The sequence below is a fragment of the Spodoptera frugiperda genome, chromosome 25 (assembly GCF_023101765.2).
Source record: "Spodoptera frugiperda isolate SF20-4 chromosome 25, AGI-APGP_CSIRO_Sfru_2.0, whole genome shotgun sequence".
Classification (NCBI taxonomy): Eukaryota; Metazoa; Arthropoda; class Insecta; order Lepidoptera; family Noctuidae; genus Spodoptera; species Spodoptera frugiperda.
The window spans coordinates 9338317-9365302 of NC_064236.1; the positions used below are offsets into that span (position 1 = coordinate 9338317).

Here is a 26986-nt window from a genome sequence, read left to right on the forward strand (position 1 = left end):
ATAGAAGATAAATATGAAAATTCGATAAAAAATCCTAATAATTTTTTGCTTAAAACCAGGAATCACGACGCCATTTGTATCATGTCCACCATCCTTTAATTTGGCCGTTTATAAAATTGAATTTCAGCAAACCAATTTCAGAACAGAGTCCTTTCACATAGAATAAAAGATAAAAACTTCTATATATCAAAAAAATACTTAACTATCCGCGTCCCAAATGTCAGAGTATTTTCGGGAATTTGTTTCTCATCATTTTGCGTAAGTTCTGTCTGTAGTAATACTACAGTAGACACCACGAAAAATTAAGTATAACTAGATGGTAGAGGTGTCAGTGAAGTTGTACCTCATGTGAAATTACTATACAGGGTGTCCCTGAAGTCGACGTCCAACAGGCACCAGATGATCGGCAAGGTTCCAAATGTTATCAGAAAGATATAAAAAAAATTCTAAGTCCTACAGTTTTTACATTACAGTGACTTATGTGTTATCCACGAAAAAGTACACCCTGTGCCAGTCTTTTGACTCTTGTTGCTACAAATCTTTATTTTTTCGTCTGCAGTCTTCCTTACATTATCCTGAATAGTGCTCCAGTAATACGGAATCATAAATTCTTAGCCAACTGCTTTAGATTGGAAAACATTGTTAGTTTTAGAGGAACCAAATACTCTGAATAAAATTTTCACCTTACTTTAAGTGACTGTACTGAATAAATTATGTATGGCGCTAATAGTGGCAAATTTCACCAAAGTTGGCGCATTTAATAAGGATTCTAAAATGGTATAGCACTTTGCACATTATTTCTTAAATTCGACACAAAAAAAGATTTTTCAACGAAACTCCGTTTCGATGAATTTATTTGAACTTACTAAAAATTCTTCTAGTGTACTCAAATCATACGTTATAACCTCGTATGCACTAGACAACACTTTGCACGCTATTTGTTATCATCATGTTGAAAATCAGCGAGGATCTCTTGTCAAACAACATTGTCTGTTTACCCGTGATTTCGCGTGCAGCATTCGTCGGCAATATTTTCGCTAGAAGAACTGGTGTTGTGCATCTCGAGCCATCGTACCCGGGCTTCGGCATTTTAGCTGAGCACTGGCTTTTTTGCGCCGTGGTGATTATTTATTTTTTAAATTGTTTTTTGCTTTACCTGCAATTCCTTGCAACGGTGCAAATAACTCTTTCTCGACAAACTAAAGAATATTTGATGCTTCATCCCGCATTTGATCACAAGGCATGGACACGTAACTTAATCGGAGGATTCACCCATTTCTTTTTTTTTTTTTTTGATGGGGATATGACGTTTAATTGTGCATAAGGGCTCATGTACACCATACCACTACCGCGTCGATATGCTGTGTACATGAATCTGCCGCGTCCGTTCCTTTTGATTTTACTACACATTTGATAATGTGTTTGATGCACTATGAACATCATATTGCAATCATTGAATATTATTTAGTGAAACATGATACACAACATCAGTTCCTCTAGTAAGTCTATTAATATTGCTAACGAAAGCTGCAAGCGAAATCATGAGTAGATAGACAATATTGTTTGACAAGAGATCCTCGCTGATTATCAACATGATGATAACAAATCGCGTGCAAAGTGTTGTCTAGTGCATACGAGGTTATAACGTATGATTTGAGTACACTAGAAGAAATATTAGTAAGTTCAAATAAATTCATCGAAACCGAGTTTCGTTGAAAAATCTTTTTTTGTGTCAAATTTAAGAAATAATGTGCAAAGTGCTATACCATTTTAGAATCCTTATTAAATGCGCCAACTTTGGTGAAATTTGCCACTATTAGCGCCATACATAATTTATTCAGTACAGTCACTTAAAGTAAGGTGAAAATTTTATTCAGAGTATTTGGTTCCTCTAAAACTAACAATGTTTTCCAATCTAAAGCAGTTGGCTAAGAATTTATGATTCCGTATTACTGGAGCACTATTCAGGATAATGTAAGGAAGACTGCAGACGAAAAAATAAAGATTTGTAGCAACAAGAGTCAAAAGACTGGCACAGGGTGTACTTTTTCGTGGATAACACATAAGTCACTGTAATTTAAAAACTGTAGGACTTAGAATTTTTTTTATATTTTTCTGATAACATTTGGAACCTTACCGATCATCTGGTACCCGTTGGACGTCGATTTCAGGGACACCCTGTATATTTTAACTCCGTGTAATATCACAGTGTACACATGTTCAGTTATAAATACGATTTGAAATCGTTAAGGTACCTACATCATTAAGATTAAGTACTTTCCTTGAATGTTAAAAATATGTAGTTATATCTAAACTTATAATAATAATTTTGTCGTTGATGTATCTTTAGTGACATTATTAGGTACAATATATTATTAGAAGCCCTCGTTACGTCTTTTGTGTAACGATTTCGACCGGGTCTCCTATTTAGCAAATTCATTTAAAAGGTCCATGTGAAAGGTCTCTGGTATTGACCTTACCGCCGGCGTGCGTTCCCCGTAGCAGCCACTGAGGCAGCTTGCTGCCTCCCGGCGCCCACAAGTAGAAAATCCACCGCCTTCGCCTTCCTCCTGCTGCAACTATCGTGTCACTGTTTTCCAATACTTTTTCTAGCTTAACAACACATCGTTAATTTTTTCCAATCGACATTAATTTTTCATAAGTTTTATTCCTCTGTTATCGTTTTCGTGACTGCACTAAGCATTGTTATGAACTGTTTTACTGTCCTAGCTAGTATTTTGAAATAATGAGACATGAATTACCTATAGTATGGTATCTACTCCTTTAAACTAGAAGCATGCATTAAGCTAAGCAATTGCGCTAGTGTTTCCTTCGTTATCACTGCTTTAAGAAGATAATTATGGGATTAGAGCCTATTTACTGGTAATGTTAGTGAGGACATGCAGCGATCGACTTGTTGCTTAAAATACGCACTATTCAATAAAATTACACCAATATTAGCTATATTTAATATGTACCAGTCTAGGAAAACTATATTGATTTACTTATCTTCCTCACAAGTTCTAGTATTCTATAGTATCATGCAAAACACAAACTACAAGTATAACATATAGGCGGGATTGCGATCATCGAGTTCCATAGTGATATTGTTTTAGTTTGCTAGTACCCTTCAGGTTGCTTGTCATGTGACACATGATGCATTTCATTATACTGTGTCCAATAAGCCAAACTGAGACAACCTAACCCATCCGGCCGTAGCAGTTTGCGTAAAAATCATAAAATTGAAGCACGTGTAGTCCATTAGACAATAGGTACAAGTATCGCGTGAAAGGTAGAAGTTATATAAAAATTGCTACTAATTACAGACACTCCACAAGTGTAAGGCTCAGAATGTATATGTAGATAGGTTACAAAAATGGAAAAAAAGTGTAGCGTTGACGCGTTAAAAAGAAAAATAAGATTTAAAAAATATACCCGAAATACAGTCCATAGACTCGGACTACTGAGATGCAATTTTGTGATGTACTATTATTATTATTAGATATTTGTAAGTTTTGAAATGGTGTGTGATGGATTAATAGCGTTCAGGCGTAAACTGCAGTAAAGGACTGTATTTAAGGAGATAAATATTTGAGAGTAGGGAGTTAACCGACTCACCGATGCACGCGATGGTCGCATTCTCGCGAGGCGTGACCAAAACCACTTTGATGGGGTCCTTGGCGACATACTCACGTGGTGAGATGCATCGGCTAATGTCGTATCCTGAGTGCGATATATTCCAATCGGAATTTCGCATGTAGTTGAACATAATTTTTGATATAACCGACCATATGTTCGTATCCACATGTCTTCTTTTGAGATTTTCATCTGTTAGAAGTCCAAGTTAAATATATAAAAGCCTGAGCGATTTCAATTAGTAATGTAACAGAATCAATTAAAGTGCTATTGGCTTGTCGCAATATTCGCCGTTTCAGTGAAACAACACACGGAGTTAACAACAATTAAGAAAATCGCAAGCCCGTTAGTATATGGAGCACAGCCATATCGGTGTAGAGAATTTTTCAAGACTTACTGAAGTGAGAAATCCTGATCCTGGAGCTTGATCTACTCCCAATAATAATCGCACAAAGGTAATCACATAATCCTTTACAAATGCTTGATACAGTAACGTGTCTAGCATTGATGCCGAGAACACAGAGCCTGCGGCAAACGGCAGACGGAACATGTAAGATATATGCGAACCACGCTCCTTCTCTCGCTGAAACAGAGTAATAAATTGTGATTATTAATTAAGAGTTTATTTCATTTTATAATAACTTTTGATGGTCCACGAAAAGGAGCAAGCAACAAAAAATATTGAAAAACCATTGAATGCGAATGTAGTAGTTTTAGCTAATAATATCTATGAAAGGATTTTAAACTACTGAGTATTTAGTTTATAATAAAATATTTATAAGATCAAAAATGTCCAAAATTTTCGCAGTTACGACAAAAATATGATCCTAGTATTTACCTTTTCCATTTTCGAAAGATGTAAAGCATATTTATCATGTGCACGAAATTGCATAAATCTCATATTTGACGATTGTGATAGTTCTGTGATTGACTTTATTGATGGAAAAAACCTGAAAAAAAAGAAAGCATATTGCTAATTGCCACCAAATTTTCTCTCACAGAATTATAAAGTAGTGAATTAATTCGCAGCGCAAAACAGTTCACGATCAAGACTATATTTTAAATTAAGCTAATGGCTAATAGAAATATAGACACCGTTCTGACAGAATTCGCAAGGGCGTAGCGTCATTAAATTATTGAAAACCATTACTTGAACATAGTTTGTACAGCAACTATTGTATTACAGTCTGCCAGACTATCTTCTTCCGCGGAATTGGATAATTCTTTATTGACAACGACTACGTTTTCAGCCAATGTGATGCCAGCACGCAACAGGTCATCCAAGCTAAAATCGAACAAAATGAATAAATAACTCTCACAGTTATTAAGATACAAAATAGTAATAAAATAAGTATCACCCGCACTTACCAATCAATGCTACCCAACATCCAATATACTAACGGGAAGTAAGATATTGCATCTAAAAATGCTATGTCTGGTCTGCGTTCTAACAGTAAAATAATAGGGTTTAGAGAGGTCTTAGACCTAAAGTGGGCCCGCAGGGGTATAATGAAGTTGTATATTCCATTTGATGCGTAATCAGCAGCAAGGATGATTGTTTTATTCTGCCATTGGTACTCTTTAGCATTTCTGTAAGCACAATGTTCACAGACTTGTGCTAATTGTAGACAGCATAATGACTTCTTCTCCTTCAGTAGATAACATAAAGTTGGGCTCACTCCAATGAATGGTGATACTGGCGGGAATCCTTTCACAATTCTGAAATATCTCATATCATTGTGGTTATTTGCGGCTACATTAGCATCTATTTTAATTTAAGAATAAAGTTTTTATCATTCAATAAGGCGAAGCAAAGCTTTTAAGAAATATAATATTAAAAATTACTAAAAGTTGTGAAAGTTAAAGTTGTTATGTATACTTACAAATTAAAGGTACATCACATCTAATAAAAATATTATACATATTTTTATATCATATTATCATAACTGGACTGTGTTTAATTCTATATATAAGTGTTATTAAATCTAACATTAAACATCAAATTCACGAAATTAACATGCTCAGAGTTATAGTATAGGGACATGTGCCGAAATTTACTAATTTGTATGTCACTGGAGAATTGGAAAGTATCTAGGTCTGACATCACACATGCATTTAGTATAAAAGACAAAATAAACACTCATTCCGAGAGAAGGAATTGTTTTCTACCTTAAAAAGTCCTAAGGTTTGTTTTCTAAAAGTCCTTCTTTCGGAACGAGTGTTTTGTGAATATTATCACTTTTAGATTAGACTTGAGAATGTATTTATTAGTCCATGATAAAATATGAATATTCTAAGGATAACATAGGGTATTATAAGATACTTAAACCAGTGGCCTATGACAGCATCTTTGTAGTACCTGACAAAACGCAAGTGTGATGAAATTTAAATCAACTTCGTTCTTATAATATCACATTTCTATCTTTATTTTAAATTAACTGATGCCCGCGGCTTCGCTCGCGTGATTTACAGACTTTATGACTAACCTACAAATGGTCAACTCCTTTTTTAGCACTTTGCGTTTCTAGACATTTTACCCCAAAGATAATGCAAATCCTACAAAGTTTTGAACCGTATTTGATCTCTTGTTGAATAAAATTGCCAAAACTGAAAAACGTGTTTATTTATTTGAAATCATTAGCCTAAACATTATGTCTAGTGTTGTGCATATCAAAAACAATGAAACTTTAAAATCTCCTTTCACACCTACTTAAGAAACAAAATAAAAAAGTCATAAAAGACGTATTTAATAGTTTTATACGTCAATAACCGGAACACTAAATTTTAACCTGATATTTGGACTCAGCGATGATAAATCAGTCAGTCCGTCAGTCTGGACATGTTGCCTATTTTATGGTGGTACGTGGTCCTTTAGGGCAACTGTTACCAACATCACCATTGCTCTTTTGTAACTTGTGCCATTTGATGTCATTCAGTCAGTCGTGTCAGGCTCAATTTCTAAGAAGATTCTTCTTGTTCGTTTGGACAAACAGGTACTACTACTAAAGATATGTGATTTGTATTGTTCTTTCGCCAAACAGTATGTGAAAGATAGTTTTTAAGATCACAAGTATTTATTGGACTCAACGTTTATCTTATATTCAAAATATTCATATGTGATATATTAAGGACGAAAAAAATTAAAAAAAAAAATTAAGAAATAAACAATTTTATTTTATTTTAGACGTGTGCCGATTAGCCTATTAAGCTAATAAGATGGTAAATAGTACTAAATTAGTTGTTTTATGTATATTAATGTTGTCATCTTTGGCGAAAATAATTTTAATATATGTATACGTGTTTTATCTTTTAGTGTCGCTGAGTACAGAAATATTGAGATATCCTACGTCAAAATATTATCTATAAAAAGTTGACACTACTGTACTCCACTGCGCCGTGTGTAGGCGCATGCTATGGTAACGACGTCGGCCGTCGCGTCGCTTCCGCCGCAACTCATTTAAAACAAACACAAACAAAATTTTAAAAAAAAATACTACGTAGAGCGGATATATAATCGAGAAAATTAATAAATATCACAATTAAATACTTCTTTCTTTCAAAAACGAACTTAATGAATAAGCTAACCTGACTTGAAAAAAATTACCAGTACTAGAAGATCTTCCTGTATATATCAATAAATTATACATGTATTTTTTTATTTGTCTCTCAGCGACAGCAATTTAAAACAACTATTTATAATTCCGAAATCACACAATAATCACACATAATCGGCACATTTCTAATTAATGAACCTACCTTTAGTCGAACACCTTTTAGTTCTCTTTCTAAAAAAAGTTCAGATCAAAACTGACCATTGACAAAGGAGTAATTTTTAAAAGGCCTTTCTTAGGATATTTCTTTTACAGTTAAACTCAATTTTGTTTAATCGAGTGTGTTTTGTTAGTAACAGTGTTTTCTATTTACATATCCAAGATATTCAAAAAACCTACCGGCTAGGATGTTTTCTTAAATTTGTATTGGATTATATTCGATGTTACAATTACAATACCAGTATGTCTCGATAATACACTATAAATGAAAAGTAGCTTATCCACTGGGATATGTTGTTGACTTTTGTTCATTTCTGGATCGCCTCTTTTTTTAATCGAACTCACAAAGAAACTCCAAAGTTGGCCCTTTCCATAGCGCGTCGAAGTCTTGTAGAAAAATCTGCTATTTGATTGAATGACTAGGCCGAACGTAGATTGAATGAACGTTACTCAATGTCGTTATTAAGACCATAGTGTCTTGACATAGGATACAAATTTAACACTGCACTGTTTCAGGCATACGTTGTAAAAAGTTATATTCAGGCATTGTACTCAAATAAGTCATTTAAAGATGGTTAGACTTTACCATTGCGCTCGTACTTTGACACAGGATTTGTTTTTGTATGCTTCGTTTGCGACTGATTAATCATAACTTACTATAAACGTACCTCATATAGTCGTTGCGCCAGGCGCTGTGCGCGATGTCACTGGCTGCCAATGAAGAGAAGCTGCTGGTGGTGACGTCATCACTGGAGACAGGGGTACGGGCCGTGCGGTTGGGTTTTTACGCTCAGGGATTATACAGATACACAATGCACACAATTGCAACAAGAATAATTTTAAAAATATCTGTATATTTAAAACAGATAGCTAATTTAATCATTTTATTATTAAGGCTGATGGTGCTTGTGGTTAGAGCAGATAAATAAGAAAATAAAATATGGTGTCAACTAATTCATTCATTCTCACAATGATGCAAATGAAAAAACACTTTTTTTAATATAATGTTTTACTTGAAGTACTTAACTTTGCATGTATGACTGGTGGGTTTATTGGTCGTAAGTTTTATTATATGTACATATTTATAGACATTATATTTATTCAAACAGTCAAACGTCCGTATCTACATAGTAATGACATATTATTAAAATACGATTCAAAATGTTATTTCATATGCATCGTTTCTTTTTGGGCTATATTGAGGCTGCTAATAAGCAAAAATATGTTTAGAAAGACGAATCTATTAAGGATAATAAAAAACAAAGCTGACGTGTATGTATATGAGACTATGATGGTACGTACTGTGCGGTTAGTACTCATGCAGCTTGAGTGATCCAGATCGGCTATCTACAGGAGTGAATGTAAACGCTAAAACAATGAAAAAATAATACAATGTCGTCGTTAACAGGAACATGATCCAGTCAACGACATTGAAAAATTAAAAAATACAATACAAATGTAATAAAAATAAGTAAACAATCTTGCTAAGTAATTAAAATTAAAAAAGTATTTTAATTGTAACTAGATTGTGATTTTATTTAAATTGATCTTGCGTGCATGTGGATGCAAATTATGGCGATTAATAATTATATATGCGTACGCTATCTTTTCTGATGGCGATCGCCACGGTACATCATCCTCCAATTCATCTTCACTTTCATCAGCCTCAACTTCTTCGTCTTGATTATCAGAGGCAATATTTAAGTTGCTGGTTACCATATCAGGTACAGGTAATATTGATGGCCGTCGACTTCCTGGAAGAGAAAACATACATGCATAAATGTATTATATTATGTAGATTATTACATCACAACCATAATACAGTTAATAAATGACAATAAATAATTAAGACATAACTAAATGATATTTTTATCATTTTATAAAAATTGAATTGCATTTTTATTTTATTTTTTTAGTGAACGATCGTTGAGTGTATTCTCACCTCTTCGATAATTTAAGGCGTCGGGGCTTAGGAAGTTGTTGTCAGGCTTAGGCAACAACAGATGACTGTCTGTGGCACTGTCTGTTCCAGGAGAATCTTTTGAGCAAGTTCTGGAATCACCCGCCGACGTGCCTTCGCCATACTTCGCTGCATAGATAAAGAACATTCAACATGTATGATGTTAGTTTTAATAGTATATTTACAATTTAATTCAAAAGAGAAATTAGCTGTTTTGTTTTATGAAGCTCCCGGATATTATTCTTCAATATTATTTTTATTTAATTAATTGAATCTACAATTTGTGTACATCGTAAATATTACACATTGAATCTTCTAGTTTCAAATATAACAGAAAATAAAACATCGATAAATAAATATACCAGATGCATGAATGTTCGTAGTGGGCAGTGTAGTGATGTGATAGTGCAAGATTAAGTTTGCGGGCTTTGTCTATGTATAGAATGTGTTTATACATTAGCATGTAGTTTCCTTCCAAGTTTGCCATTAAAGACCGTGCTTGATTGTATTCCATAAAATGAAATGATATAGAAATTAATAAACGATAGCTAAGTATAGTACCAAGCATCCCCACACTAATGGCATACCTTAGGTTTATATCATTTAACGGGGAAAATATTCGTTAGTGGTCGATCAAAGGGCCTTTGTTCAACAGTGAATGAATATCAGCAGATGACGAAATAAAAAATATTTATTGATTGATATAATAAATGGAAACGTGAGTCCACTGTTTCTAGCATTTTAATTTTTGTATTTGGTAGTATAACCTTTTACTTTTATGTAATAGCTACTTATAAAAATCAGTAACATTTGAAGTATCTATGTTAGCTAATAAATCTATTAATAATCCGGAGTTGAGCAATGTGGTGGTGGTGTTTTACCTCTGTGGCACAAAGAATATTTTAATTAAGCCATTGGTCTTGATTATGACAAAAATGTTAGCTTAAAAATCGATGAAATATCAACAATGATATCGTGTTTAATTCCTGCTTCAAGTTTAATTTATTGTGGACAAAAAATAAGATGTAAACTGCAACTTTACATGTACGCAGCACACTGCGCTCTCACAACGCCGGCTGCTGTCGTCGTAAATGTAAGCCCTAAGGCGGAGTCTTAATAAAACTTAAATACGCAATCAACAGCAAATAAACTAATATAAAGGTTGTCATTTTCTGCAAAACATCTAAATAGTTTTTAGGGAACTGCAGAACGAATTTATAGATATAACAACTCTAAAAAATTTGATTATTCAACTCTAATTTTTGTTCATTTGAAAAGTAAAATATCAATTTATTTCAATTACTCAGCAAAATATTAATATTTCACTATATTCATTTTAATTAGGCATTATATTTCTTTCCAAGATTTGAAAAATACATACACTAAAATCGGCCAAGTACGAATCGGACTCGTGCACCGAGGGTTCCGTAGAAACAAATAAAAATATGTGACGTAACCAAAAAGATTTTTAGAATTTATTCTATAAGACTCAAGATTCTAGAAGTCAGAAGATTAACTTTTCAAAGCTCCTAGGGATAGCAGACCCGATTTTATATAACTTCAGCTTGACGTTCTACGCGTTCCTTGAAAAAAAGGTCTTTACAGACGGACGAATGGACAACAAAGATATCCCCTGTAAAGGTTCAGTTTTTCCTTTCCAGATACGGAACTCGAATCAACACAAGTTCATGAAATAGTACGACCTGGGACTGTATTTTAGTGTGAAATTGGTTATGTTCTGCGTCGACGGGATATACAGTCACGAAAATATCTTATTTTTTTCCATATAATCTCTTTTATTCTGACTTGTAGACCCCATAATTGTTTATTTGATGAAATAGCAGTCACACTGTTTAAGACACCACATTTTAAAATATGTTATTTGAAACCAACAAACATGCACCCGGTGACAGTGTAGTAGTTGAATAAAATCCAAAACCCACTTGTGTACCCAACCAACTACTGAACATAATATTACCACAAAAACAGACATGCATTTTAAAATAGTTTTTTAAAGTTTTTCATAAATCCAAATTCAAAACTACTTATTGTATTCACGAAGTATTTTAACTTTACACGAAGCACACTCAAGCCACAGACTCTTTTGTGGATATCCTACATTGTTCATATTGTGAATCCGTACACAAGATAACAAGGATGTTATGTATTTAGGTTCTATGATTTTAATACAAGTTTAACTTAATTAGGAACCTACTATTTGCCTCGTTATCATAGTACTTTCGGAATGAGTGAGTTTGCTATTTGTCTTTAACGAAATAAACAGATCTATTTATCTGAACTAATAACTTATTGATAAAGACAACGAGCAATAAGCAAATCAAACAATTAAGTAGGACGAATGCATTTTTGTTAGATGACAAGGAGGAATGTATGCATTCGGCCTACTTCTGTGTTTTACCAACTGTGACACTCACAGCCAGTGACAGTAAAATTAGCGGATGATACAGTATTAGCTTGGTTGATGCGTGATGGCGATGCTTTTGGTGTGGAACTCGCGGGAGCTTGGAGAATCACTTGTGGAAGGTCGTATTGAGCGACGCTACTACCGTCTGGTTTTTTCTGCTGGTCAGAAACCTCCTCTGCGTCACCTGGTTTCTTCTCATTAGAAAGTAGACTACATGCGGTTTGGTCTTTTGGTATTGTCGGTTTCTGTTCTGATTGTTTATCAGCAACGACAAAAGCAGAATTTTCTTCTTTTGTGATGCTCATGTAATAACAGGTGTCACTATTCTTCATAATATGACGAGGACCAGGATTCAACAGAATCGTTTCTTCATAGAATTCAGGTAGTTCTGCTGGACGTACTCCAACTAGAGCAACTCCGTACCTTTACAAACAATACAAACCACATTAGTACTTGTGAATCTTGAAAAATGCTTTAAGTAATTAGTATGAGCATACTTTCTGTGCGAGTGAAAACTAGCGTAGGTAAAACTTTTTCCTTCGTACTCGCCAAAAAACCGGCTATCACCCAAAACAATATGGTAAATTTCGTTTCCAGAGCATTTTCCGTATAATCGATGCCATTCTTCAGGCGACTGCTGACCTTCCCTGTAATTCAAGGTTTATGTAATAAAATAATGTTTGGCTAAAATTAAAAAAAAATTTAGTAGTATTTTAAATATTTATATAGCTTAATGACATATTGTTTCATATTTTATTTGAATAGTAACACGTAACACTTACTGCCCGCGACTGGTATGAAGTAAAAGGGTTACTAGTGTCGAAGCTCCTGGACAGGTGCAATTGTTTGCTAACAGAGCATATTTAAATTCATCTTCACAAACCACAAATTCAGCAAACTTGACGTGCAATTTATTTTCAGGTCTGAAGATCTGCACATATTGCGGCACAGCTGGAGCAAAATCTTTAACAGCCCATGATCTGTAATCAGCGTCATGTTCTTTTTACCCCTGATGCAAACCAATGGTAGATAAATTAACACAGCACACGCGTGTACTACGTACTACATTGGTAAACCACTAAAAGTGTGTTTAAAGAGAAAAATTAATATAATATTTAATGATATAGTTGTACCTTAAAATAGTGTGTTCATCTGCCGCTGTTTTGTCGGCATAATTTCTAGCAGCGAGAATAAAACATGCTTCAGCCTCATTCATACGAGCTCTTATTAAATCTGTATCTTTTAAGCACGATCCCTGGATATAAATAACTCTTTGTGCCCAAATTGGTACCTGTAATATAAAAAGATATCCACGTTGAACTTCAGTTGAAATTGTAATTTTATAATAACTAAAGTGGAAGGAATAATATTTATTATTAAAGTATAAAAATCTCTACTTTTCTGATAACCGCATTAAAATCAGTTGCACCACTTATAGCAATGTTGCTGAACTAAGTATCAAAAAATCGATCTTAATATCGTTTTAAGATTAAAATGAGGACAGGAATTTTCAAGGGTTATTGGGCTTTTAAGTTGCTAGAAGTTGCAATATTGTTTGCTTAGATTTTTACAACATCATATGCTTAATCCTTGATATGTAGACCTACGCGAGACACAATGTGTTTTCTAATGTGTCTTATATACCAACAGGCGAGAGGTTAATTTATTAGAAAACGTGCCACTGAGTCTTTTGAGCGAGATGTGGTTTTAGCAGAATGGCTGCCCAGCACATTATAGCTGCTCAGTAAGAGAATTTCAGGCAGATGGATAGGGTGGTCTGGTACTATCTCGTGGCCAGCTAGCTCATCGGATTTAAATCCATAAGTTGTTTTTTTATTAGAAAGTTGTTAAAGAAACATTTAATTTAAACCTGCGGAAAACATAATTGAACTTCGAGAAAGATTAAAAGAATCAACAGTTTACAAAACAGAAATTTACACGTGAATTGTCATGAACTTTTTTGATGACTTGTTTGGAGACAGGGAATTCGAACATCTACTTTCAACAAAAAAGCCTATAAACATGCAAGTGAAAAAATCCAACATACAGATAAACATCGAAATATAATAGCATTGTTATGTGATCTCTTGGGTACAAGCAAGCCCTCGCCATATTGAATTTTTAAATATATTTACCATGTACAGACAGCGACGTATACAAAAAAAACCAAGGCCGTTTCGTGTAGGAATTTTGTTTACAATGGTAATAAAAATGTTTATTTCATTAAGTTACGAGTATTTTTAAATTATAGATATGATATACCATTTTCAAAATAATAACTTTACCTGTAATATCATTCTCATAGTAGTGTCTAACTCCATAGGAGATAACAGTACTACATAGTAGTCTTGTAATAAGGGATGAGCATAGAATTCGTTCAGGAAATCCATTATAGTATCGGCATGCAAAGTAGTAGAGCATACGACGACGTGTTTTTCCGATTGTGCACGATGTGATGAATATGAGCCACCAAGTTTTTGCCTTTCCATCCACGTGAATGCCAGCTGCTCAAACTGAAAATAGAAATGAATGAGGATTATGAGATCAGTCAAGTAATGACGTTTTAACATTTAGGGATCCCTTCAAAAGCTTATTATTGTGCTCCTAACATAGTTCATACAAACAATAGGTTCGGTAAGTATCTTATTTTAATACATTAATGTACAGACTAAAGATAAAATTCTGATTTCTTTTACACATGCGGCTAAAAGAGATTGAAAGTCACAGTTTTAACTTAAACAAAAGTGATGAGGTGCCTTCTCTAGATTTCTAGTTTTCTCCGAAATGGATTAATAATGGCTAAAAATATAAAATCCATCTAATTTACCACTTCTTAGCTACCACTAAAAAGTCGCGTAGGATTTTCGGGATAGTTTTGGACAAAGAGTCTCCTATGCCCGTCTTCCTATCGTTATAACCTACAATAATAATTTTCAGCCAAATCGAATTAGCCGTATTTGAATAAATAGTGTAACTAATACGAGTTTATTTTATATACAGGTTTCCGTTTTGTTTGATTAACTTTAGTTATTTCGTAATTATGTTAAATTACTCTACTTGATTTTCAATCGTTTTACTAATGAATTAAAAATAATCATTTCAAGATTAGTGTTTAGTATTAAGACGCTGACAAAGGCAAAATTGGCTTGTCTCAAACATTTTTTTTTTTTGCTAAATCTATACAGTTTTTGAAGGCGGAAAAACTATATGTTCATCTTGAACATATTTCTAGGAACCCTGTTATATTCAAAACACGTTTTTAAAAAGTTTTCTCGATACAAAAAGATTGTAAACAAATACAAAGTTTCAACTACGTAGGCCCAACAGTTTCGGAAATAAATGGCTGTGACATTCGGACGGACGGACAGACAGACAGACAGACAGACAGACATGACGAATCTATAAGGGTTCCGTTTTTTGCCATTTGGCTACGAAACTCTAAAAACTGTAAATTTTTGGGAAAAAGACAAAAAAGGGTGCCTAAAAATAAACACGAATCACAACACAAATCCAGGGCCAACTCCATATACAAGACGGAAAGAATGCTTGTTTGCAGTACGGTCTGGAGAAAAAGTTAAATTAAAGATAGATTTAATAGAAAAAGATGACCTTTGGGAACAGAAAGTGAAACAAAAATTACAATCATTTTACCTAACTCACCTACTGCCTGAAATTGTAGACCCGAGATTCACACGGAACCTGCCCAGGTTCCGTGTGAATCTTATAGGCATAAGAGACATCATCAAGGTACATGAAATACTATTTCAGGCACCAATCCAATTGATCAACCCACATGTTCCAGATACCTTAGTAATACTAACTTGTAATAAAGTCCATTATAAAATCGAAAAACCTATGTAAACAAAATTAAAACCTAAATACATGTATTCCTGTATATAATGTTGCCGAATTAAAATGTTAAAATAGCAATTTACATTTCTCCAAATCCAAAATTAGTCGAGGTTGAGCATTTTATTTATCGCCTTTTACTGGAGTACACTAAAGAGAGGGTCGAAAATACAAATGGTACAAGGTACAAATGATAATAAATTTCCACTTATCTTGGTTGGCGATTTCAACATCAACTTGGCTGATAAAAAATAATAGCGGTTGACAAGTTTTCTTTCGAAAAATTAAATTTGTAAATGAATAAACAAGAATTCACAACAAAACATGAACCACCATGGACGCGGTATTTTCTAGATAGTTAGAAGATATCAAGTCTCATACTTATATTTCTTATTTCAGTTACCATAAACCTATAGTTTCAATGCTAAATATTCCTAAAGAACCGACATGTATTGAAAGATAATAAAAATATTTTGAACAATATTAACATTTCATGTATTTAATAAAAGAAAAAAAAAAGATTTTTTGTCGGTCACCACGCTCAAAGTGTAACTTGAATTAATATCAAAGAAAAAAAAAACAAAGAATAAAAATACTGCATAAATAAAATAAATATATAATTGTAATTGCATAAGTTGATAAAAAATGCTATGCATTAGCTTTACCGCGGCAGTCTCCGAGTGCCACACGGTATTTTTTTTTTACCTGTGTAGGTAGCACAACAAGCGCCACTCCGATCATGATAACCATAAAAAGTTGTGAGGGCCATATATCAGGCACGAAGTCGCCGTAGCCCACCGTCGAAAAGGTAACTACTACGAAGTACGTGGCTTGAAACAGATTGAGGTGACGATGCCCGGCTCGTTGAAAATGTTGGATCCCGCAGACACTGAAAAGTTAACAAATAAGAAATTTATAAGTGGAAGAAACAATTTGGTAAATCTTCAAAAAAGGCGTACTGTCCACAATGCGTCATTGGCGAATGCATTCTTTGCCAAGACCGCGGCGTTTTAGAAGGTCAAAAACTAACCTAGCCAAATCAAAAACTAACCTAACCTAGCCTAATCTATGACTTCAAGTGTGGCAAAGATAACATTAACTATTTTGCCTTCGATATAGTTATATAAAATATAACTTTTTTAACTGCCGTATGTTTGCGGCGGGATCTCAAAAAATCCTGCGATATATACATTGTTCCTGATCCTGAATAGATATAGGTACCTATATATCCGATTAAATTGAGTTAGCTAATTGTTAGGTTTACTACAAACTTATTAAACAAGTAATATTTCAATGATATTACCCCAGTCTATAAATACGACATGTTTGTATTTTAAGCAATGAAAAGTTATAAATCTGTTTTCATCTATTAAAACTGTAAGAAACAATATAACCCTACAAAAAGGACGTAGGTATATGAAATCGAATAAAATCTCAGGAATTTAACAATAGGCATGAAATTGGATTGCCCATCTCTTTTGCTCTCCTTAGGGATTTGTCTCTATATTATAGTAGTTTAAAACCCGTCATAGCCACAGCTGTGTGATCAGATGTAATTACCTATATGACAAAAATAGTGTACATAAATACATTAAAAACAAAAGAATTAAATGTGAAATAAATTATACACAAAACAAAACAACAAACTGCAGTAAACAATACAGGTACTAAGATGTACAAATATACCTACAATATTTTACATTCAGTTTAAATTAACACAATATTCAATAACTCGAAAATTATTTAATCGTTGCTTGGTACGATAATATATTTTCTATAGTGCCTAGATTACCGTCTATCAAGTGGTTAATTTCAGATTTAAGTATCCTGTAGAATGAGAGAAGGTGTCTTCTTTGGTTTAGCCTAAGGTCTAACATAATTAGTTACGTAAGCATGTATTAGCTTACACACAATAGGAATACTACTGTATGTAGTTCCGGATCCGTGTAAATTCATAAAGAGGTGACATGTACGAGTACACTCGGTCCGTGATCTCGTACTACGAAAACCCGGGTCTGACAGCGTTTCTAAAATAGTCCTGTGTAACAATAATGACGTACTGAAACTGAAAATGTATCTAATTATCGCACCAGTAAAATAAATCGTGCCTACTATATTTCTTACCTGTAAGACAAAAAATGCTTAGTATTTTTTACTTACCTTGTAAAGACCAGACATAATAATGTGACGCATAATATCATTAATTGTTGTGATAACGCGGATTGGGACTTTTGCATAGCTCTGTGGAGGTCGTTCTGTAACAAAAGAACAAAGTTTTTACGCAATTTTGTAGTAAGTACAATGCCGTTGAAAAATGCGGGCGAAGTCTCTTAGAACACGACTGAAGCTCTCGTAGTACGCCAGACTTACAAGACTAACACAAAGTCGCCTATCATTACCCTTCATATGATCGGTGTTGCAAGGAAAACATTTTCATTAACCCTGAATTTGGTTAAATATTTTGTAGTAGGAATATACATCGCTTCTAATAATATAAATGTGAAAGTAACTCTGTTTGTTTGTTCAGTCTGTTACCCTCTCATGTCTAATTCATTGAACCAATTTTAATGAAATTATATAGAGATAGAATTGACCTTGAGGAAGAACATAGGCAACTATTTATTGCGAAAAACGACGGAGAAGTGTTTTTTAAATACTCATATTAGCACTCCACGCATTCGTGGTCTGTGCCCTTGTCATACAATATTTGTATTTTAAATAGTTAATAGGCAAACGTAGTAGCCGCGGAACAATATTATGAGAGAACAATGTAAGCTGAATTTACGATGTCGAACAAAAGAGCAATTGAAGCTAAATCGTACAATAAAAGATAACAAGAGCCACCAGGGTATGGAAAAAAATTATATAAAAAGAAAAACTAAATACGTTGTAAAATGTATTAAATTTACCGTATCATATACATATTTGCAAGACTATCACCAAATAAAATGTGTCAATTTATTAAGATCAAGCTTATTTCTAATTTTTGCTCATATTGGACAGATTTAAGGGAAATAAACTAATAACAAATTTATTTGTACAAATCACATAACAATGCAAAACTATCTTTTTCATTTTTGAATTTGGTGTATTTATTCCTACTAGTGGTCGCCTAGTGGTTGAAATTCAACCATATACGATTTAATTTACAATACCACTTAACATACGTTCCAGGATAATTTTTATTTAACTCAAACTCAAACAAACTCTTTTATAAAACTCTATTCATATGAGACGTCAATATCATCGCAATGTCTATCGATTTTGACGTTTTGTCAAATACGATCAGATACTATGCATGTGTGTGTAATGTTTTATTTATTGATTTAATGTACTTTATAAGCATTATTTTTGAAAAATATTAGCGTTTTGCACTTTTCCTACACATAAACTATAAGTGTACCAAATTTTATGCTCCTACGTCCGCGCAATTTTCGTAAAAAGCGGTCCAAAGTTTTTGCATCACGTATTAATATATAGATTATTTTAAAACGGCAATTGTCTTATGTATTGTAACCCGTTTTGCACGCGTAAACAAATACCCCGCCGCCATTTTGGTGCTTTAACTATTTCTAAGTGACAAAACGTCCGCCTTTTTTGAACGTCCTTGAATACTTATTCAAGTATATGAAAGGATACTGTCGAGTGGTTTCAAATGCCTATATGTGCAAACTATTGGAGCTTTTTCAGTTTTTTGACTACGTAATCCTACATTGCGTATGTGCACCGCAACGTAATCCGGCAGGGATTAAAAGGTGTGATGTTATTGTGAAACGAACCCAATTTTATTCTCGATCACGCCGATCGTGACAGCAGCATAATTGAGTTATGCAATGGACTATAAATAATATTGGTTATGATTCACTTCTTGTTAAAGGCTCCTGATGACTAAATCAACAATAATACCAAGCATTGATACAAAGCAGTAATACAAATAGTAAACAACTATGTACTTACAAACATGTTCTCGAGAGATCTTTTTGCCAGCCAGCAGTTTAAAAATACTGGTATGAACAGATTTCTGAGCGGTGGAAACGGCAACTGAAAACAGATTAATTTATTTTTGTCACGGGGTTGGACAACCGAAATAGTGCAAGTTTCTGGCTAAAACCGTTTCTATGTAAATGTAAAAGATCCAACGTCACCTTCACGTAAAAAGATTCGTGTGCTTGTCATTAACACCAACACATATATAGATGCCTACATGAACGGTGCGTAATTAACGAAAGACCTTTTACATGATAACCCAGCCCATGAAATAGAAAATTTCTTCTACGACCTTCAGAAATGAAACATAGAATGGCCTGAATCCCCGTTTACATTGACTGGATGAGTTAGCTAGTCTTAAACTTGTTTTTCTGGGAAATTGTTTTTCTTAGACTAGAGTTAGATCGTTATAGATAACAAATTTACAAATAGAAGTGTCCCATTTTCCTATTGGAAGCCTGTTACTTCTTTGGCACATATAAAGTATTCCCCTTTCGTTGCGGGTCCAATAGCATTTCTCCTTTGGAATCAGATGTACATAATCATAACAGCAAATTGGTTTTAGATAGTGACAAATTGCGTAAAATCGATTTGAACTTAAAGTGTTCTACACCTAGTTAGATTACGTAACGCGTTTACAGCGTTAAGGATTACGTGACATAATTATGTTTGTGTCACTGGTAAAGCTGTATCTTGGAAAGGCAACACTCGCGATTCCGCTCAAAGCATTTTACAGTATGGTTTAATAAATCTTCATATCCCTCTATTACAATGATCACTTTGGCTCCAGAAAGAACAAAGGTAGTAAAAAGTCTATTGACACAAGCATTACTCTTAGTCATGGAACATAAATGTCATACAAAATTATCCACCGCTCTGCTGAATATTTAACAGATGCTACCAATGGTTAAGGAAATAGTAAATTGCTTGAAAGATATGAGAACACCAGGTTCAGTAGCGAGGATACTCAATTGGGGAATCAAGTGATATACTCCTTCTGGCACCTGCCAGGTCCACACAGAAAACATATATGCCTCTCTTAATGGTAAGGCAATTTTGGATACAAAAACTATAGGGTTCATCTGAGCTTTTTAAGTGCTCCCATGCTTAAATTACACAACTCAGTTGTAGAATCTGGAAAGACGATCAAGATAAGCGTAATAGGTCACTTAATTACAACCAGTTTGTCTTTGTTCTAATTAGTTTTCAAACCCATATTTTTCATTGATATAACGTTAACTGGATAAACATGCTTTTGAATGTACGATTTGATGGAAGTGATAACGCGACTTTAATGGTCGCCGTCTGTACAGTGAAGATTACAGCGAAAATGTTAAAATAGTCCTAATAATTAAAAATATGCAAACATTATGTATGCTCATAAAGCCGTAACATGCAACAGTGTCCAACTTAAGTTATTGTTCATTATTTACTACACCATAAAATGTCCGAGTAGTTTTAAAAGCGATACGTAAATTCTGTACAGCCTTGGTAGGACAGTAAGTACTTCCCGAAGAAATATATTTACAAACTTTTTCATTGTTTATTAACTATAGGTAGTGTACCAGTCAGATGACAAAATAATAACATAATCCTTCTCGCGTTTATTTTTTCATGAACGAATGCATTTTATTGTGTTCATTCAATAATGTGTTTTTAATGTTCGTTTGTTTTCAGTGTTTCACTTTTAATGTTTATTGCTATTAAAAACTGCCTCGTTGCTAGAGTGGTCGCAAGTATGAATTCTGGGCAAGGGGTTTTGGGTTTGATTTCCGATTCGGACAAAGGATTTACAGATTACAGGGTATTTTTCGGTTTTGAATATTATCAGTAATAGACCAGGATCTGGATGTATGCCCGGTATACGGCAACACCATGGCTCACGCCGTATACCATATGAAACTTCTAATTGGTAGAAAGTATTGTACAGTAGCCGTCGTTATAAAAAAAAATTGGTAAGTGACTCGATGAATCTTACCGTTAATGCAAATGGTATCGTATTCACCATTTCTAAGATGAAGTGAAACGACAGGACTTGTTGCCAGATATTACCCTGAAAACAAGAAAATTTTATTTATATGAAGAGCGAAAGCTTAATAATTGCCGGCATTATGACAAACAGATAATATAAAAACGAAATTCATTTATACACAAAGTTATTTAGAATTATGAGTTTCTCATTTACAAGAGACGGAAGCACGACCCAACTTTCCAGTCAAGTCTCCCTAAAGGTGTGACGTCATTGATAGATGGTCCCATAAGGTAATTTCAATTTAGTTGATGACACAATTAATTTACCTTGTAGCCTAAATAAGCGAGTAGTATGGCTTCGGTAAAAGATATCATAGCTAATATGACTTGCACAACCCACAAATACAGGGGCCTATTGACCCATATTATTCCGTCCCAATTAATAATCGGGTGCTCCTGAAATTCCTCTTCCGTCAAGTTAGCCGAATATTCGAATTCAGTCTTATTCCCAGGCCTGCAGCCGTAACTGTAAAGAAGATAATTATATTAAATGTCTACATAGTGCACGAACGTGAACACTTGCGAGTGGCGTTTGTTTCAGATTAGATTAGATATCTGTAGTAAGTCATTAGTAATTTTTAATGCCATTTTACTTTGACTTCGTTTCAAACCTGCATTATGATACTATTAAATTTAGTAATCAAGCCATATTTATCAGGTTCTTTATTAATTAATAAATGTATTAAATGTTGTTCCTAAAATTCACAAACTACTCTCAGCGAACACAGCGACTGAATAATTCATTATCTTACATTTTCAATGTAGGTTACCTTCATGAGGTTTACAAGTATTAAATATGCACATGCAATCCGATTATGGTATTGGCAGTGGAAAAGCTTAAAAGATTTGTGTGCATATGTAATAATATTTACTACACATGTGAATGTACTGAAAACAGTCTATATGAAGTTCAGCTAGGCCGTCTTAACAGATGGTCAAATCAGTAACACATTTAATTTTTGAAAAAAGGAATTAAGAAACGTTCGAGCTCATAATTATACATACATCAACGGCCACTGAACTAACAAACAAAAAGTGCAAGTAAAGTTATTCAAGAGGTTTCAGCTTGGACTCGTATATCCAATGTACTTTTTATTCTGTTAATGTCGGCAACTTAGTTTCAAACTAATTATTTTCAATGATACACGGTAAAGTTTCCCCTTAACTTATAAAATGTACTTACCAGGAAGCGGTAATGGGATCGCCATCAGCGCAAACTCGGCATATATACAACACGCAGGTCAAAAGTTTGAAAAATAAGTTAGCTATTCTAATGCGTAAACCTGAAACAAAGAAATGGAAAATAGCAATGTCCATTGCTCTGACAGAGCAGGAAACGTGATAAATTATAATTTATGTTTACCAAAATAATTATTACGGTCTAATTTAAAAAAATAATCTTTATTACAATATTAGCTACTGACTTAGTACGCGCAAACCCGTTTTTCCCGTTCCTGAACGAATATATATGTATATGGATACTTTTTATCCTTGGACAAAAAGTAATCCTACTACTTGGTAAAAAGGAATCCTATGTCCCTTTCCTGATTCTAAGCTACCTCCCCACCAATTTTCAGCCAAATTGATTTAGTACTTAGTTCGTGAGTTATAAATAGTGTAACTAACATGACTTTCTTTTCATATAGATTTATTTATAGACTAAATCTCTATGTTGTTCTGTACTAATATTTCTACATTCATTTAAATAATTGCTTTTACGTGGCACATGTTTTCATACACACTTTTAAATCAAGAATCATGGAAACTACTGATTTTAATAAATCTTAATGCTTATACGCAATATATCAAAGTCTAAAAAGTTAAGACTATTTTCACAACAGTACATACATCATTAAGATAAATGGTATTGCTTTTTTGAAAAAACTGCATTAAGAAAGTGATATTAGATAACATAACAAGAATAACATTTTTAAGAATACGTGGTATAAAAACGTAAAAAAATCAAAATCATAATCATGTTTAAAATAAAGTATTTAAACATTTATCACTATACTAGAATGAAATCTATCAACTATCTATGTTCGAAATAGAGGTTTTAAAATAACTTTTTTTTTATTCAGTAGCCGGCGCTTGGGTACCGTCCCTCCATGTTTCAGAATGGATATCTAAGGAACGAATTGGTTTAAACTACAAAATGTCTCAAATTTATAAATATAAAAAAGCTATAGCGAGAGTATACCGATACCAACACATAACTGTCGGTTTGATATAAGTTTGCTCTCAACATTACCATTCAGAGGTTCGTTCCAAATGTCCGTTTGTGGCTTAAATAATCTAGCAATTTTGCTTCGATCACGTTGTGCTACAAAGCTTGCGGAAATTTTAGACCTCGCATAGTACGTAACAGTCGTACGTAATTTGTCGCTGCACCTAAAGGCGAATTGGAAGTAACCCCGGGACCATTTTCACAAGAAGATTAAAGCTATACGTTGATCTTAAAGAAACTTCTGCTGTACTGCGCTTAATATAGCCCTACCAGTCCAGCTCTTTTTGTGCTCTCTCACAGATAACTTTAACTGTCTCAACAAAATTAAAAGATTTTCTTTTCTAAAACTAGACCGAGATCACAAAAAGACTCTTGTTGTTTCACATGAACAATACTGGCATCAACATGCGGACAAGACATTGCTGCGTTCACAAAGCGCTGTCAAGCTGCATTAACATGCCAAAACCTGATGGGTATTGTGGCCAATTTTGGAGACCCATCCCAGCCTAGCAATAGGATTATTCCACAGGATAATAATAGTAGGAGCGATCTACTAGTGAAAATCATGGACAGGTTGCTGAATGTGCACAAGACAGGGACGGATCAAATTAATGCAGGAATTTTCTTCTTTGAATGCTGTGCAGTTCATAGTTGCTTTCATAAAGTCCTATTTTGTCCTATTTTCATAAAGTGCAGTAGTTCTTGATGAACCAACAATTAATGTACAGTAGAAACCCCAACAGTCATTAGGAATTGAGTCAGTCTTATTATATTGATTTGATTGATTGACTTTGCGGTAACAAGATACGCCAAATATAATATTTTAGATAAGTGAAAATTTCCAGATTTGCCTGTCAGCATCTGATATTTCTGTAACTGTGATAGATATAAAAAAGATGGCTACTGCAGAGCTGGGGTAAATCCGACCAGAACAAAATTAACTGCACTAGGTTACCTGGTAAGCTTATCCAGTACTGGAATCCGATGAGGACGACGATGATGCACCTAGAACTAGGATGGCCGAAAATAAACTAATTTGGGACGTCAATTTGATTTAGAACTTTGTAATAGCTAAAATACCCCTTACCATCCTTGAGTAATGGTTTAGCAGAACGATGGCACCAATCAATGAAAACCGAAATTAAATATCGACTATATCTTGGTTTGACGAAAGCCTTACTGCATTATTAAGCTGGATTATTGATGCAAAGATTGAGCATTAAGTAAAATCGATCAAGTATACAATAATCAAGTCTAAAATAAAGCAGGACAGTTTCTAGCCTTCTCTATCATTGTGGCTAAATATGTTCAGGGTTCGCATAAATATTATAGTAGTGCTACCACGATTACTCAGGTACCCTTAATAGCTTCTGACAATTTCCGAGAAACTTTCATTTAAAAATCAGTTAATATGACTCTGCTACAGCCATATGTTCAGTTTCACGAGTTTTATTTATTGTGTTCCAATAAGAGTGTCTACATTTATTTATGTTATAGAGTCAATAACCAAAATAATTATTTGTTGTTCATGTTACTAAACTGAATGCCAGCTTAACTTTATCTCCTTTGACTAAAACAAAACTAAATATTAACAGCTATTCATTTAATCCAACATGGTAATGTATGCCAATTTAATACCACTTTCTTTTTATATGTAGTTATGGTCGACATTGAAGCATATTTATTCTTTGATCACCGAGAACGATAGCAGGTGTCTTTTCTACACTATTCTAGTTCATTCTGATTTCATTTTGTGTAAATATTTTCTGACAATATACATTTCACGGATGTGAAGTGTCTTACCATTTCAAAAGTGTTGCAATATTCAATATTTTTTTCAATAATATACACAAAATCAATAAACATATCGTCTTCCCACAAAAAATATGATACTTGCGTATATAATATGTATTGTGCAATCGTACACTCCTTTTTCATCTTTAAAAAATGTAATCTAAAATAAATACCTAATTTATGGCGGTAAATCAATCAATCCGCTCATAATAATTTATGAAGAGTTTAAAAGTTTAATGTAGGTATATTAAAGGAAATGATGCCTAGTAATCTATTCGAAGAAACCTCACAGTAATGACAGCAATTTATTAACGCCTTGACATACTTACTCGATCGTTGATTTTTTATAAAATATAGTTGCAGTCTTTCTTTGAAAGTGTTCTCGTTTACGTAATACTCCACTCGGACTCTGAAACAAATTTAAATACATGTTTTTAATCATTTTATGTCTTGAAGTAATGCATGCTGTTACAATTTATTTAATAAATTAGATTATTAACTATTCATAGTATGAAGACTTAAGCATATCATAGGTATTATCATTACCATTTACATTACTTATACATCAATAATGCAATACTTAAATCATAACAAAGCACACGGTGGATCTGCTGCTTGATGCGCTGAATGTTACTTTGAGCTATTGCTATGTTATATTAATAATGAGAAACTGATCCGTCTTCACCGACCTTTCTTAATTGAAAACCAAGTGTTTCTAAACATATTTTTTGCTGCGAGTCGAGGGATTTCTCCTCATATCGCTTAATGCTCATACTGCCGTGACCTATCGACCCCGTAGTAATCGTTGTCATAAATAAGTTAAATATCTGATCAAACTGTCCCCTATTGTACTTTCTTTGTAAACCTATATTGAGATTGTATTCTATTAGGAACTGCCCCTTGCAGCCGCATAGTGTATAAATAGTTATCCTTAAACTTCTTACTAGGTTTTTTACATAACATTATTAAAGGGATAAAAGTCCTTTTTAGTGTAAAGTTCATGACAGGCTTTGTTTCGCCTTTCGACTAATAATTATTTATTTATATTCTGACAGTTTGGGAATTCGTGCAACCTACCCATATGTTTTTTGGTTGGCATTGTTAGTCGGACAATGTAGAAACAACCAAAATTTATATTGTTTTTATCTCGAAGTAAAATGGTTTGGTCTCGGTAATACAATAAAATGATACATGGTACATACGAACGCTGGCAAACCGCGCTTTTAGCGCTCAAACTACTGCTTCAATTACCTATAAATAAAGTTAATTAAACTCATTAGTAATCGAACTCTGTCGGTACGGATTTT

General features: G+C 33.7%; 1 protein-coding gene across 17 annotated transcripts in view; it reads right to left on the reverse strand.

Moving 5' to 3' along the window:
* Nucleotides 1-26986, reverse strand: part of LOC118262398 (potassium channel subfamily T member 2) — a 57124-nt gene that overhangs the window by 4393 nt on the left and 25745 nt on the right. For 4 of the 17 annotated variants that reach the window (XM_035573694.2, XM_035573714.2, XM_035573775.2 and 1 more), the window contains 21 exons: nucleotides 26009-26088; nucleotides 22842-22941; nucleotides 21926-22124; nucleotides 21606-21680; nucleotides 19598-19681; nucleotides 17801-17895; nucleotides 16346-16529; nucleotides 14077-14304; nucleotides 12925-13082; nucleotides 12574-12771; nucleotides 12289-12438; nucleotides 11802-12214; nucleotides 9349-9495; nucleotides 9007-9160; nucleotides 8075-8155; nucleotides 5005-5355; nucleotides 4787-4921; nucleotides 4475-4586; nucleotides 4034-4219; nucleotides 3619-3828; nucleotides 2481-2579 (listed from right to left, as the gene is read on the reverse strand). In XM_035573694.2, the coding sequence (XP_035429587.1) occupies nucleotides 2481-2579; nucleotides 3619-3828; nucleotides 4034-4219; nucleotides 4475-4586; nucleotides 4787-4921; nucleotides 5005-5355; nucleotides 8075-8155; nucleotides 9007-9160; nucleotides 9349-9495; nucleotides 11802-12214; nucleotides 12289-12438; nucleotides 12574-12771; nucleotides 12925-13082; nucleotides 14077-14304; nucleotides 16346-16529; nucleotides 17801-17895; nucleotides 19598-19681; nucleotides 21606-21680; nucleotides 21926-22124; nucleotides 22842-22941; nucleotides 26009-26088 (3439 nt within the window). Of the gene's footprint in view, nucleotides 1-2475; nucleotides 2580-3618; nucleotides 3829-4033; nucleotides 4220-4474; nucleotides 4587-4786; nucleotides 4922-5004; nucleotides 5356-8074; nucleotides 8156-9006; nucleotides 9161-9348; nucleotides 9496-11801; nucleotides 12215-12288; nucleotides 12439-12573; nucleotides 12772-12924; nucleotides 13083-14076; nucleotides 14305-16345; nucleotides 16530-17800; nucleotides 17896-19597; nucleotides 19682-21605; nucleotides 21681-21925; nucleotides 22125-22841; nucleotides 22942-26008; nucleotides 26089-26986 lie in introns of all 17 variants that reach the window. The other 13 variants (XM_035573802.2, XM_035573842.2, XM_035573705.2 and 10 more) reach the window with 12 other exon arrangements.